The sequence below is a fragment of the Pseudomyrmex gracilis genome, unplaced genomic scaffold (assembly GCF_002006095.1).
Source record: "Pseudomyrmex gracilis isolate BER0280 unplaced genomic scaffold, ASM200609v1 scaffold_45, whole genome shotgun sequence".
NCBI lineage: Eukaryota > Metazoa > Arthropoda > Insecta > Hymenoptera > Formicidae > Pseudomyrmex > Pseudomyrmex gracilis.
The window spans coordinates 632,716-646,360 of NW_018020629.1; the positions used below are offsets into that span (position 1 = coordinate 632,716).

Consider the following 13,645-nt stretch of genomic DNA (forward strand, 5'->3'; position numbering starts at 1 on the left):
AGAAAGTATAAAGAAAGAGAGATTTGTTTCGCACCAAAAGATGTCAATCGCGCGACTTATCGAGTCGGAGGAAAAAAAAAGACGCGTACGCTCGAGCGTTGTTTTCTGAGCCAGGTTAATGGGCGTCGATCCGAAGCTGCGGAGATCTCTGCGCGAGAAGAGCTGCGAGGCGAACGGCCGTGAAGCGCTGACGCACGGCGGCGAGGACAACACGATCCCTCGAAGAGTATCGCGCGGCGAGTATGACGGGTGGGGACGTGCGGGAGGTCACGGTGCCCACGGGACTCACATCGCTCAGACGTGTCACGCCGGTCACGCAGGTGGTGGCAGACGGTGGAACGAGCAGCAATTCTGTAGATCGGCGTCTGCGCGTCTGCCAAGGACACGACACCCAGCCGGTCTCGATCTCGACGACGACGACTACGCCGAGAGGTCATCCGAGCAGGATTCACGGGATGGCGAGCGCAAGATTCAGCAAGTAAGCGACAACATCTAACGTTTTTTTCCGATTTTCGTGAAGTCACAAATTTTTGTTTTTCAAGAAACAGGTGATTCCCGTCCCGTTGTTGTCCTGTTACACGCGTTGTTATTTGCGTTGTATAGATTTTTTATTTGTTGCATACGCGCTGTGTGCGCACGTGATATTCGGATAGTTTATACATTAGAGATGCGTCAGATCTCGAAAAACTTTTTCGACCCGCAAAAACCAAAAAAGTTATAAATTCGAAAAAGTAACTGCTGTGTTTGCTATCACAGAGTTTCAATTTAGTCTCGTACATATTTGTGAAAACAATTTAACAAATGCACATTAAAAAAAATAAATCGACAGATTGTGCATACAAGCCGCGTGTACAATAACAATAACAAAAATAAATTAAATACAGATGCCGGATCTTAATCGGAATACATTATGAATATAATAATTATAACTTGAGAAAATTAGAGAGATATAGGTGTTTGATCCACTACTTTATCTTAATGATAAAAAAGTAATGTTAAACATATTTTTTGGAAATACATTTTTGAAAATATACTTTTAGCCTATCTGTTTTCTTTATCTTTGTCCCGGAAAACTTGGAGATGAGTCAAGAGAGCGAGTTGTTTCTCAGGATCGATAGCCGTAGGTTATACAAGACCGTTGGTAATACACCGGTTGACAGGCATGACTCACGATAAACCCAACTGCATAACTCTACCTCGCACGTCGTTTCGAATCTTTCTCTTTACTTTCACCACATTCACGAGGTTATTACGTGCGTAGTTCGTTCAAATATTAATAATTCAAAAACTAAAAAAATATTTTTAACAATTAAAATTAAGAAAATATTTTCAACATTTTTCGACAACGCAACGCAAGAAGCGTGAAGAAGAAGTCGCTTGTTTACAATTTTTCGTGGCTACAATCAACTTCGATCGTTCCGCTCTTTTTAATCGCCCGATGACGTTCTCAGTCTGCGGAACGTAGCAATTGGTTTTTTTTTTTGTTTAGTTAGAAAGCTAATAGAGGTGTTGTACTTATTCACGGGATACGTCTTTTAGCGGGAAGAGTCGATGAAGCGGTTACTGGAATGGAAGCAGCGCATGCTGCAATCACCTCTGACGCGAAAGCCATCCGGCTCGGCCAATCGGGGCAGGGCGCAAAATGATCTTTCGAGTTACTACAAGCAACAGGCGCTGCTGGATTTGGCAGCGCACGAGGCCGCCGTGGCGGAGGGTCGTCACTCCCGTAGGCGGGAGGACGGGCATCGCTCGCATGTCAGGAGCAAGAGCTCGGACGGCCGCCGCACCGCCGTCAATGTGCCACGTTACAACAGCTATTCCAGCGATGACGAAGGTAGGGACTGCAGTCTGCCTGAACTTATCATTTAAGTGGTAGCTTCGTCGCGCCCCTGCGTAACGAGGGACCCCCCCGGTCGAAATATTTATCGAAAAGGTGCATTTATGTTTTTTTCTTTCTTTATCTTTTTTTTTTTTTTTTTTTTTTTTTTTTTTTTTTTTTTTTTTTTCTCCGTGGTCCAACCTCTTCGAGACGGCTACGTTCGAAACGACATAAACATACAATTTTTGAACCGCTATTGTGTACGTACACGTACTATACAAATTTTTGAAAAGGAGTGATTAATGGGAAAAAAAAAGAAGAACTTCAAGTTTCTTTCGGAAAAAAAATAAGAATCCAAGGATATTTCGATTGCCGTGCGAGTCCCTCGAAAGCGTCGTGTGGCTACTGCGACGTGTGGTATTATACTCAAAAGTAGATAGTTCTTTCTTCTCCACGCTAAAATAAAAAGTAATCCAGATTTTCTAACAATAGTTCGTATGGTAATAATTGCTAACCCCCGGTGAAAACTCCAATGTGCATAATATACTTGCTCGCAAATAAAAAAAAAAAAAAAAGAAACAAGCAAAACCCGGAGGCATTTTTTCACGAGAACGCACGAGTAAAAATCTCGAGTATTTTGCGAATGGTGTTTCGTTGCATAATTAAAATATCTTCATGTATATACATACATAAAAGCGTAAACGTCAGGGTCCGATTTTACACATCGGTCTCTCGTTTGTTCGCGTAAATTGCCAGCATGTTTGTTAATTTTAATCAACGAAACTTGTGTACAAGGTGTAGTTTTCCTAACGAGAGAGCATTTTTTACCCAGTGTGTATTACGAATGCAATAATGCTGCATTTAATGCGAGACGCCTGAATTGTTCACGAATTTGCGAACGTTGAAAATGGGTTGAAAGTTGGTAGTTTTTGTTGTTCTTTGTTTTTTTTTTTTTGTTAAACGTCTAACGAATGTTAATCGTCGAGCGAAAAAAAAAAAATCACAGACGAAAACTCTCTCTCGACGATATGTACATGCATATGTGACGTGTGTAAAATGGTGATGTGGAACGTGAAAAAGAAATTTTTTTTGAGAATCTCACGTACGTATATATCTGCTGCGAGCGTCTCCTAGCGCGGGGCTCCTTCTATCTGCTGCTGTTGGGTCTGGGCTCTGTGACTGGTGAATGGGAACGATCTAACACAAAAATCTTAACTGTCTTAAAGCGATATATCGATCGCACATCGGTATTCTCTGTGCGACTTAACACACCGACCGGATTGCCGTAGAAGATGTGTATACATGTTGGGGCTTGAAAAAGCATGGCATGCCAAGGAATTTCACTAACTTAACACACTACCTGTCGTAGTTGGTGCAATTATGCGATCGCATCTCCCTTCCAGCTCGCGTGTTCGCTATTGTATCTACGATTAACAAAGTCTTGCGGATTATCGGGATTATTGCACGATCGAATCGTGAAAACGATTGATAGTTTCGAAGAGAATTTTCATCATCCCCGTGGATACGCCGAAACGATCGCGGATGATAAAAAATTCTTTTACGAGATATATTTCGAAATGTACGAAGTATTATAAGAAGTTTCTTGAATTTAGTAACAATTGGCATGCGAGAACGAACGTGTGTTCGCGCGTCGTTGTTTAAATCAGTGCAGTGATCTTTCGATATTCGTTGTCTTCGATATCCCGTTGTGGCGAGTTGGCTTAATATAATTGGGTGTAGAGAACGGGTAAAAAAAAAAAAAATGAGAGGATTATTTCTCTTTCTCACACACGTATATACAACTACACCCACACACAAATACATACACTCGTAAAGTAACGGACGTATTCCACTGTCTTTGTGTTTTGTAACGAACGAATCAGAGCTGGGAGATATCCGGAGGAAGCGCACGCGCAGACCCTCGCATGCAGGAAGGAGCCCCCGGCACGCCGGCGACGATCGGTCAGCGTCGGCCGTCCAGGATGTCACGTTACCCGGGACCGGTGGCCGCACGAACGTTAATCAGACGGTGCCGCAGTCGCAAACGCATAACACTCGTAAAGCAAATCTGGGGGGTGTGCATGTCTCATCGGGTAGCATACCGCCGGACGCGGGTTACGACGAGGTCAGTTTTCCGCCGCTGATGAGAAACGACTACGCGTACACCACATCGGCGCACAGACGATCGTCGTCGTCGAGAAGATCGGATTTCACCTACGAGGATACCAGGCACAAAACCAACTCGAGAAAACCGCTTGGAATCCTGAAGACGCCGACGACCGTTTACGGTTTCGATCAGCAACATTACGACAGTATGCAACAAACCGACAAACTCGAGAACGCATCAAGATCGGATTTGTACGGTTACCGAACGAACGAATCGTGGCACGTTCAGAAGAACGTGCAGTGGGACTCGAGGGACGACAACGACGAGTGGGATCCCGGTATAGACGAGAGCAAAGTCATCAAGGAGTTCTCGTATCAGTACATCAATCCCAAGAAAGTAACGTGCCAGTCGAAAACGGAGGACGAAGAGCAGATTGAAAAGCCCGAGACCATGAATCTGGTGCAGTGCAGAATCCGGTCTTTCGAGATGAACATGGACGGCGCGAGTCCTGTCAAAGAGGTATTGTCTATGCAGGAACCGCTGAAAGTGTCGCCGACGCAGGCGACCGAAGCTCACATCTCGAAACTCGATTGCGCGAACAAATCCTCATCCGTCATACGTAGCTTCGCTCTGGGCGAACCGGGCAGTATCACCGAGAGCAATAGCAAGCACAAGACCGTGGAGGAAGGTCATGCCAAACAAGCCTCGACCGACAGTAACAAATCGGTCAAGGATCTTCTGGCGGATTTCGAGCGGAAATCGCAGCAGATCAATCGGCAGAAGTGCGATAAGCGACAGGAATCTGCGAAACTGCGCGCGGATTACAGCGACGGTGAAACCGCGCGATATGACTTCGAGAATAATTCGGATCGTCGGGATAGAAATAACGAGACGTTTGTTGAAAAAGAAGACGTTGAACAGAACGAAGCCGATGCTCTGTACACTTCGGAAATTCTGTACACGGATGCCGTTCGAAAAACTTCCGTCGAGTCTCCGAGACAAAATAATCTGACGACTTTGGAGGACAATCTGAGCGAACAGTACGTTCCATCCGCCGATCTGGATATAATCTCGAGTTCCAACTGCGCCAGAACGAGCGTGACGGAATCTTTGGTGACACATGGCGATCAATTCTCCGGCGACAGTGATCCCACTTTGAAACAAGACGATACCAACAGCGAGGATCACTATCTTCCCATGAGCCCCAGAAAGGCTATATTAGATCCGAACAGCGAAGACAGACCGAATCCCAAATTAATGGAGAGTTTGTTTGCCAACCTGGATCACGAGGAAAGTTCGTACGTGGAGATGTCACAGAACGGAATGAATCATTCTCTTTTAGCGCCCGACAAAGACGTTAGGAAACACGATTCCGGCGACTATTCCACGTTGGACACGTCTCACTACGAGTTTGTTTGCGTATCGGACAGTAAAATGGAGCCGGTGTACATGGAAGTGAGTCCGTTGTCCGAGAAAGACGAAGAAAATAGCGGTAAAGCGTCGAAGAAGAAAAACAACGAAAATCCGTCGCATCCAAGGAGCGATCTGCCCGACATTCTGACGGCGCTCAAATCCGACAGTTCCGACGCGGACGACGAGTCGTCCAAGGATCTGGACTCCATAGACGCGCCGCGTCATCCGCGATTCAGTCTGTCCGACACCTTCCGACCGGCCTCGTATTATCTGGGCGCGAGTCGCAACATGATCGCGGAGTTGCACGATTCGTCGGACAGCGAATTGGTCTCCCCTCCGCCGATTCCGACCTCTCCACCGCCGTTGGACGACTTGGACTCGTTGGAGATGCAGGAGTCTCTGGAGATAAAAAAAGTCTCGCCGCAAATGGCCACGACGAAGGACAACAACACGTTGAACCGCGATTCGCCGAAGTCTTGGAACAAACCAATGGGCCAAGTGGAGACGCACAGACCGCCGTCGAGATTCTCCGACGCGACCATCAGTTCTACTTTCAGAGACAGCAGAATATCGCTGGAGAGCGCGTCTGGCAGCGACTCGGCAGAACTGAGAAATCCGGAAGAGGAAGCTCGTCACAGACAACTGAAGAGAAGACCGGTCAGCGATGAGGTTTGCGAAGTTCTGGACAGTCTGGACGAACTGGAATCGTTGGGAAGTCGCTTCGACGGTGCCAGCATCGATCTCGATCGATATCTGGAGGAGTTGCAGGCCAGAGACGCGTTCAATGTGGATCTATACGCGAAGGATTTAAGTTACAACAGTATATACGGATTCAACGAGAACATGCTGGTGGTCGACAAGCTGCAGAAAACCACGTGTCCGCAGGATCTATCGAGAAAGATGAAATTGATGACCAACAATCTTGACCGACCGTTCGGTTACGCTAAGAGCAAAACGGGGTCGGCGAGTAGTTTGCCATCCATGAGAGTCTCCGATTTGCCGCCGGCTCATCAGCATTCTCAGTCGTTTACCGGTGACGTGCATTACGAGAACATCGCGAGCTTCTCGCCGCTTCGCAATTCGCCGGCAATTCGAGCCGACAGCGAATCGCCGCGCGACACGAGTATTCACAGGATTCAAAATACGTCGCAAGGTAGCGGCGTGTTGCCTGCTTCTCACAGCAGAGAATCCAGTTACTCGAACGCGTCGGCCGCGCCGTCGATCTCAACGTCCATGGCCTGCCAGAGACCCGCAAGCGCGCAGTCTTCCATGCACTCTCCCATCAGCGCGTCCGTGTCGTCGGTGAATCACGGGAACGCGAATCTGACGACGAGTATGTTGCAGAACGCGTATCCCGATCGAAGATTCCCGAATCACTCGAGATCCGCCAGTCACGACACGTGCGTGCGTCACACGCCATTGCCGAATCATCGATCGACCTCAAGTCAGGATTCGAGTCATTATCCGATGCCGGCGGTGCAGGCCGCGAGCAAATCCATTTTGCAGCCGTCGTATTTGCCAAACGCCGGCGAACAGCGCGTTCAGAGCGATCAGTCGGGCGCGCCCTATTACTATTCCGATCTCCAGGCTAGTGTCAACAGCGCGGACGCGGAACTGACCAAACCGTCGATCGGCCATACCTCGCGACTACCCCAGCTCAATAATCAGAGAGACGACGCCGCGACCGGTTTGAACAAGCGGAACGACATCGGTCGCATAGTGAATCCGATCGCGCGACAAATGCCACGACAGATTCAGGTGGACGACATAGAAGAGGCCAGACGTATCGCCGCTGAATTGAGAAGAACGACTTGCCAATTGCTGGGCGACAACAAGGCCGCTCTCGTTGACAAGCGAAACTTTTACGAGGCCGACACGCTGCGTCGAGTAAAATCCACCGATCCGTTGCCGGATGTGTCGCTACCCGAGGCCAGAAACTTGTATCCCCACGGCTTAAGGGATAAGTCCGTTGATCCGGGGAGTATCGACAACACCGAACCGATGCACGTCACACAAACGTCTCATCGTCGCTCGAGATCTCTCGAGGGATTACTCGACGATGTCGGCTTGCAAAATTTAGTTGAGCAGCGGAACCGAGCTAATCGCGCGGCGGCGGTGGTGGCAACCACGACCGTCTCTGCGACGACCAATCCGGTCGAGACGGCACCGCAGAATCTTCCGTCATCCGATAATCATGACGTCGCGATTAATAGCCATTTCAATGCCGAAGACCCCTGGGAACAGGACAGCCTGTGGTGCGAGAGTTTGAGGAGGGTGAGTTTGCGGAACGCCAGATCTTTGGATAATTTGGATAGTCCGCCGTTGCCCGGGAGACCCGGGGACAGCAAGTCGCGGGGCAGAATCACCCGCGGGGCGACCTACGTTAATGACAGCGTCGCTTTACGCCGTGACAACTGCGCGGACGAGTCCTGCGCGGAGCGACCGCGTGTCAAGCGCAGAACCAACAAGGATCACGATCGTCACGCAACGCGCGAATCATCGATGGAGGAGAACGACGACGCGTACGAAACTCTGTCGGTTGAACGAATCGGCGCGAGCGGTTACGTATGGGATCCGCAGAACGAGGCCTACCGAAAGCCCACGGATCATTTTTTAGAGGACGGCAACCTTCCCCCGGCTCACTCGATTCCGGACGTGCGAATGTCCGCGACGTCGTTCGAGCTAGATCGAGAAAAACTCCGCCAATGGGACCTGGTATCGAGCGCTTGCTTACTCCAGGAGCGGCGCATCACGATAGCGGATGCGGAGTCGGGGCGAGGGTTGCGGATCGTGGAAATACCTGGAGACGCTCGCGATTTAAGACCCGCCGTCGCTACAACAACGACGACGATGACGACGACGACGACGACTACGGCGGCGGCGGCGGCGGCGGCGGCGGCGGCAACAACGACAGCAACGACAACGCCGGTCGATAACGATCATATAGACGTCGTCGTCGTAAAACATCCGATCGATACCGCGGACGCGCGCGACGTTCTGCCGACGAGGACGCCGATGAAGAAGCAGGAGCCGTGTAAGCGGGTTGCAGGTGAGTGGCTCCTCAACAACGCCGGGGTGTACAGGCAGTGACCGTACGAGGCCGTGTTCCAAATCGTCAGGCTACCCGACATCCGAACGACCGACTCTCGTCCCACGTGTGACCACGGATCTTGTGCGATAGGTGTTTAATTCTAAATGGTAGAAGCTGTGTGGAGAACAGTGCGTCTTTTCTCGTCATTTTACGTATTTTCAGACGATATGCGACGAGTTCAGGGAAAAAGTTTATCGTGCGCCCGAGAAAGTTTTTTTTTTTTTCATTTTTCTACATATTTTGACAATTCACATTATTTGTTTATCGAATACATATCGAATATATCATCGTTTCTTTCTTACTTGCTATTTGTACACTTTATCGATATGTAAGTTTTAGAAACAAAAAAAAAAAAAAAAAAATAGATCTTGCGCCGAACACATTTGTTTCGATGATCCAACCGATTTTAATTTTACATCGATTGATGAAAATGTCGACGAGTGTTTATCAAGGGCTCGCTATTTAGGATTAAACTCGACGTTCTCGCTACCAAATGTACCTGCGCTTGCGATGGCTGCACAACAATAATGCAACCAGTTCTCTCTGTTCTTGTAATTATGAGAACCAGGCTGTGTGATCCAGTTCATACGTATTCGTACACATATTAATCCTCTCTTTCTCTCTTTTGCCGGAACGGTTTATTGAATTCAATAATCGGTTTAAATAATGCAGATGTAATTTTGAGCGACGCGATAGTTGTGTGTGTTTGCACGATCGATGCGAGTTGGAACACGGCCTGGTACGTGCGAATGTGTGTGTGTGCGTGTGCGTGTGTGTATGTATGTATGAGTGTAAGATTAAAAATGCTGTTTGTTTCGTAATTACGCATAGATAAAATCACGAGCTTTCGAAAAATAAATGAATACAAACTTAATTTATAACATCGATAATAAAACAGCAATATAGTACGAGTTGTGTTTAAATAACAACGAATGTGTGCGTGTGTGTGTGTGTGTGTGCGTGTATATATACAATAAAAGTGCGTGAACAATGTATACTCTTATAGAATATTTACCCACTCTTCGTTGTTACACGAGCGTTACGAACAATTAATGTAATATTCGCGAGGCGGTTTTTGCTTTTTTTGATCAGATTTTTTCCTTTTGTAATTTAAGTTGTGCCAGATTATTGACTCGAAACATAATTAAGGAAAACGACTAATTATCAGTACAATAAAATGTTAAGATTTTTTTTTTATTTCTTCAAGAGAGAATACTGAACAAAAGTTTTTTTTATCTTCTCAGATGGATTTCACTCGATTCGAGTTGCTTGTAAAAATCAGAACGTTAATTTATGTAAAGAATCTCTCACACACGACGAAGCTTTGTGATCAAACTTTTGTTTCGTATTCTTCATCAAATCATCGCTGAGTCGCAAATTGTTTTACATAAGCTATATGTTTTTTTTTGTTTTTTTTTTTCAACGAAGATATTGACAAAACTCTCTATCGATGTAGCAATATATTTAATTCAGTCGTTTGTAGGCAATTTGCCAGAATGCATCGTCGCGATGTTCTATTGTCACGATGCAGCTGACACTGAGAATTCGAAAGTACAGCTCTCTCATAAAAATGTCTCTCTCGATCAAGTTAAACATTTAATGGACTTAAGTGAACCTAATATGTACATACAGCAGTTTTATATATCTCAAATATATCGAACATACATCATCAGTAAAAGACAAAAAGGTTTATCTGTGAATCATTTTACACAATCCACATTTCATGTTTTTACAAATAGCTTCGTGTATTGAATACATTTTTGACAAACTTCGCTTTAAACGCTAGAAACAATTACGTTTATGAGTGACATCGCGAAAGTATATCGAAGCGAAAAGCGCCGGGAGTTTGTCTAAAATTAACAAATTTATTCACGTTGAAACTCTCGTCTGAAATAAATGAAACGAGAAAACGAATTTCTTGAAAGTGAAATATTTAGACAAGGTAAGTTATTCAAACCTCAAGTAGGTTTTTCAAACAAAAACTGGATATTCCTGACACAATCAATAAAATGTTAAAATATATATACGCGTTATATAAAATGATTCCGCGTTCCCTAAATGGAATTACACACGTAGAGCGGAGCAAATCTCGCTCAGAGAGACGATATTTTCTTCGTCTCGTTTTGATTTTTTTTTTTTTTTCGATACACACACACACGAATTTATTCTGTCTCTACATAAGTGTTTATTCTTCTTTGTCAAATATACGCAGCACGCTGTGTGTGTGTGTGTGTGTGTGTGTGTGTGTGTGTGTGTGTGTGTGTGTGCAATGTGCATGCGTGTGCGATAGAAAGTAGTTTGTACATTTTTACTAGCAACGTAATACGAACGTCGAGTTCTTTTGAAAAATATTTTATTTTTTAATTTACCGGAGCGGGAAAGAGAATATCGCGCGAGGGCGCGATATTATTATATTTCTAATTGCGGGTATATAATTCATTAGCCGTTATCACCGCGGCCGGCGAAGTAAAAATGCCGAGCGAAAAAGGGGTCGCGATCTCATTACTCTCGATTAAATGTTCACTCCTCCAGCGCACGGTCTGGTGATTAATCGTCCGCGATTAATCATTCTAATTAATTTCCTTTGAAGAGAGAAAGAAAGAGAGAGACGCCACCGCGGCGTCGGTCAATTTTTCTCGTTGATCGTCGTTATCCTTATGAAACGCTAACGGCTCTTCTCCTTCGCTCGAGTGACATCCCGCTCTCGAGATCGTTCTTTATATATTTTTTTTTTTTCAATCGCGCATCGCACGCTATTCGCGCCTGTCACGCGCGGTTTAATATAGCAAAAACTCCCCGAACGATTGTATAACTCGGAAACCTTAGCGAGTGCGTTCGAACGGACTTTGCACGGTCTATCGACGGGTGGAAAGTCTTGTCGTTTTGCTTTCCGCGTTGTCGCTAATGTATGTGCGACACAGTGAACGCGATATTCGTACATACATAAACTACGACCGCTTGACGCGAAGAGAAGCACTATGTAAGTACGTCATCGCGCGTCGACGACAACGACGACGACGACGACGTCGACGGCGGCGGCGGCGGCTTGTTCGTTGCACTTTGTCGCGGGTTCAATAACACGAGCGACACGGCCGTACGATAAGTCTTACTAGACCCAAACGATCTATAAGACGAGCTCGTTTGCTTGTTCGATTTCTCACGGGATCGTTAAATATCTACGAGAGAGAGAGAGAGAGAGAGAGAGAGAGAGAGAGAGAGAGAGAGAGAGAGAGAGAGAGAGAGAACACTCGAGCTCTTCTCTATCTTGGCGATGTAGCACCGATCGATGTGCGCCCCTCGCGTGAGATATAAACTTTTCGGTCTTTCTTTTATGATACCTACGTTTTCCCTTTGTGAAAACGGGGAAACGATACCGCGATACTCCATAATTAAAGTCCCGCCGGACTCGCCGTCTGGTGTTCCAGATTCCGTGGAATTAATAAGAAGCCGCGCGGATGAAGGAGGCTTTCCGGAAGGGAGAGAAAATGAGAGAAAGAAAATGAGAGAGAGAGAGAGAGAGAGATAGATAGATAGATAGAAAAGAGAGAAAGAAAGAATTGGCTCGTGACGGGATAATATCGGGTCGGTATCGGACAGCTGGATGGATTGCCGTACGTACATTTGACGTCGGATTCCGTGTACGAAAGAGGAAAAACTCCGGCGTTAGCCGGATATTGAAGCCTTGTATTTTTAGCGTTAGCGAGAGATCGATCGCACGAAATTTTCCGATAGCAATCAGCATCGCAATGACGGCGATGTTTGATTTAAACGCACTCCGTGCGCTGATACTTTTCGTCGAGAATTGAAATCGTAACCGCCGCCGCGATGCGATTTCGGCAGTTTTTCCCAAACGTATATGTTTAATGAACGCGAAAAAGAGACGTTTTTACGCGTAAATGTACGAAATCGAGATTTGTATGTGAAAAAAAAAAAAAAAAAAAAAAAANANAAAANAAATAAAGAGAAACACGCGATTTCACATTTAGGTTCATAAAACATGCTCCAATGAACATCGGTTCGTTTTTTCATCTTGATAACGCATAAATATATACTATAGTTGGACACGCTACGTTGGCAAATGATATGTTGGCGACAACGGCACGCACACGCACACACACACTGCTGCTATGTGAAGCGCGTCACGAAAAGAACGACTCTCGAAACACGCGAAAATAGCGGGATATATATTTTTGCAATTCAAAGCCCGTGATTGTGGCATTTCGGTAATGCGGTTGTGTACGTTACGTACTTTGATTGATCGCCATTGACCTCGGTGGAAATCCGATTGTTTTTTTTTTCCCCCTCATTTGTTCCGAAATTTCCGCGCGAGGAAATTCGTTTCGCGAGATTTTGAACTTGAAGAAATAAAAATGCTATTTTGCAACAGAAAAAAGCGACGAGCGCGGAAAAAAAAACAAAATCTCGCGCACACTTTGCGCGCGCGCGCGCGCAAAAAAAAAGTGTAGTTAAAACATTTTCGATAGTGATCGATCAATTTTACCGGAAAAAAACTCGTTTCTCTTCAATTCGAAGCATGTTTAATGTGTTAACAAAATATTCGATCAAATTGTCGCGCATCGAAGACTTGTGTTTGTTGACGAGAGCGCGTTTTGTGTGAGACTTGAACGTGTGTGACGCGAAGAGGAGGACGAATGAGGTACGACGAACTTTATGCTATTAAAAAATAGCACGTAGAAAAGAAAGAGAGTGCGAAAGAAAAATTACCAGCGGTAATTTCGTATTCAAACGGCACGTTGCGGAGGACCGTCTAGCATGAAAGGGAGGATAACGATCTTGATTAAGTAATCGCGGACCCGGGCCTCTCGTGGAGAGTGAAACGGCGGGGCTGTATCGAGTGGCCAACGAGAGAATTGCCGTATTACGGTGCTTTAAAACTTTTTTTTTTTTTTTTTTTTTATTCTCGACGATATACCCCGACGAGACATGTCACACTTTTGTCAGACGCGAAATAACGCCCGCAATAATCCGCACTGTTATCGGAAACGTTTAATTCCGAACGAGAGGGATACCTAGCTGACACACAACTGCGAAAATGTACAACCTTGGTAAGACATCTCTCATTATTCGCGAAGTAGGTATACATACGTATCGGGTGCACACTTCCTCGGAAGTGTGTTGTTGAGAAATATTGCCACGTCGCGGTATTTCATATCTAACTTCCACCGGCACTTCCACCGCCTATGTATATATATAT

General features: G+C 45.8%; 1 protein-coding gene across 1 annotated transcript in view; it reads left to right on the forward strand.

Moving 5' to 3' along the window:
* Positions 1-13,645, forward strand: part of LOC109853211 — a 55,926-nt gene that overhangs the window by 6,849 nt on the left and 35,432 nt on the right. The window contains exons 6-9 of the mRNA XM_020425095.1: positions 115-478; positions 1,540-1,834; positions 2,944-2,959; positions 4,001-8,388. Of these exons, the coding sequence (XP_020280684.1) occupies positions 115-478; positions 1,540-1,834; positions 2,944-2,959; positions 4,001-8,388 (5,063 nt within the window). The remainder of the gene's footprint in view (positions 1-114; positions 479-1,539; positions 1,835-2,943; positions 2,960-4,000; positions 8,389-13,645) is intronic.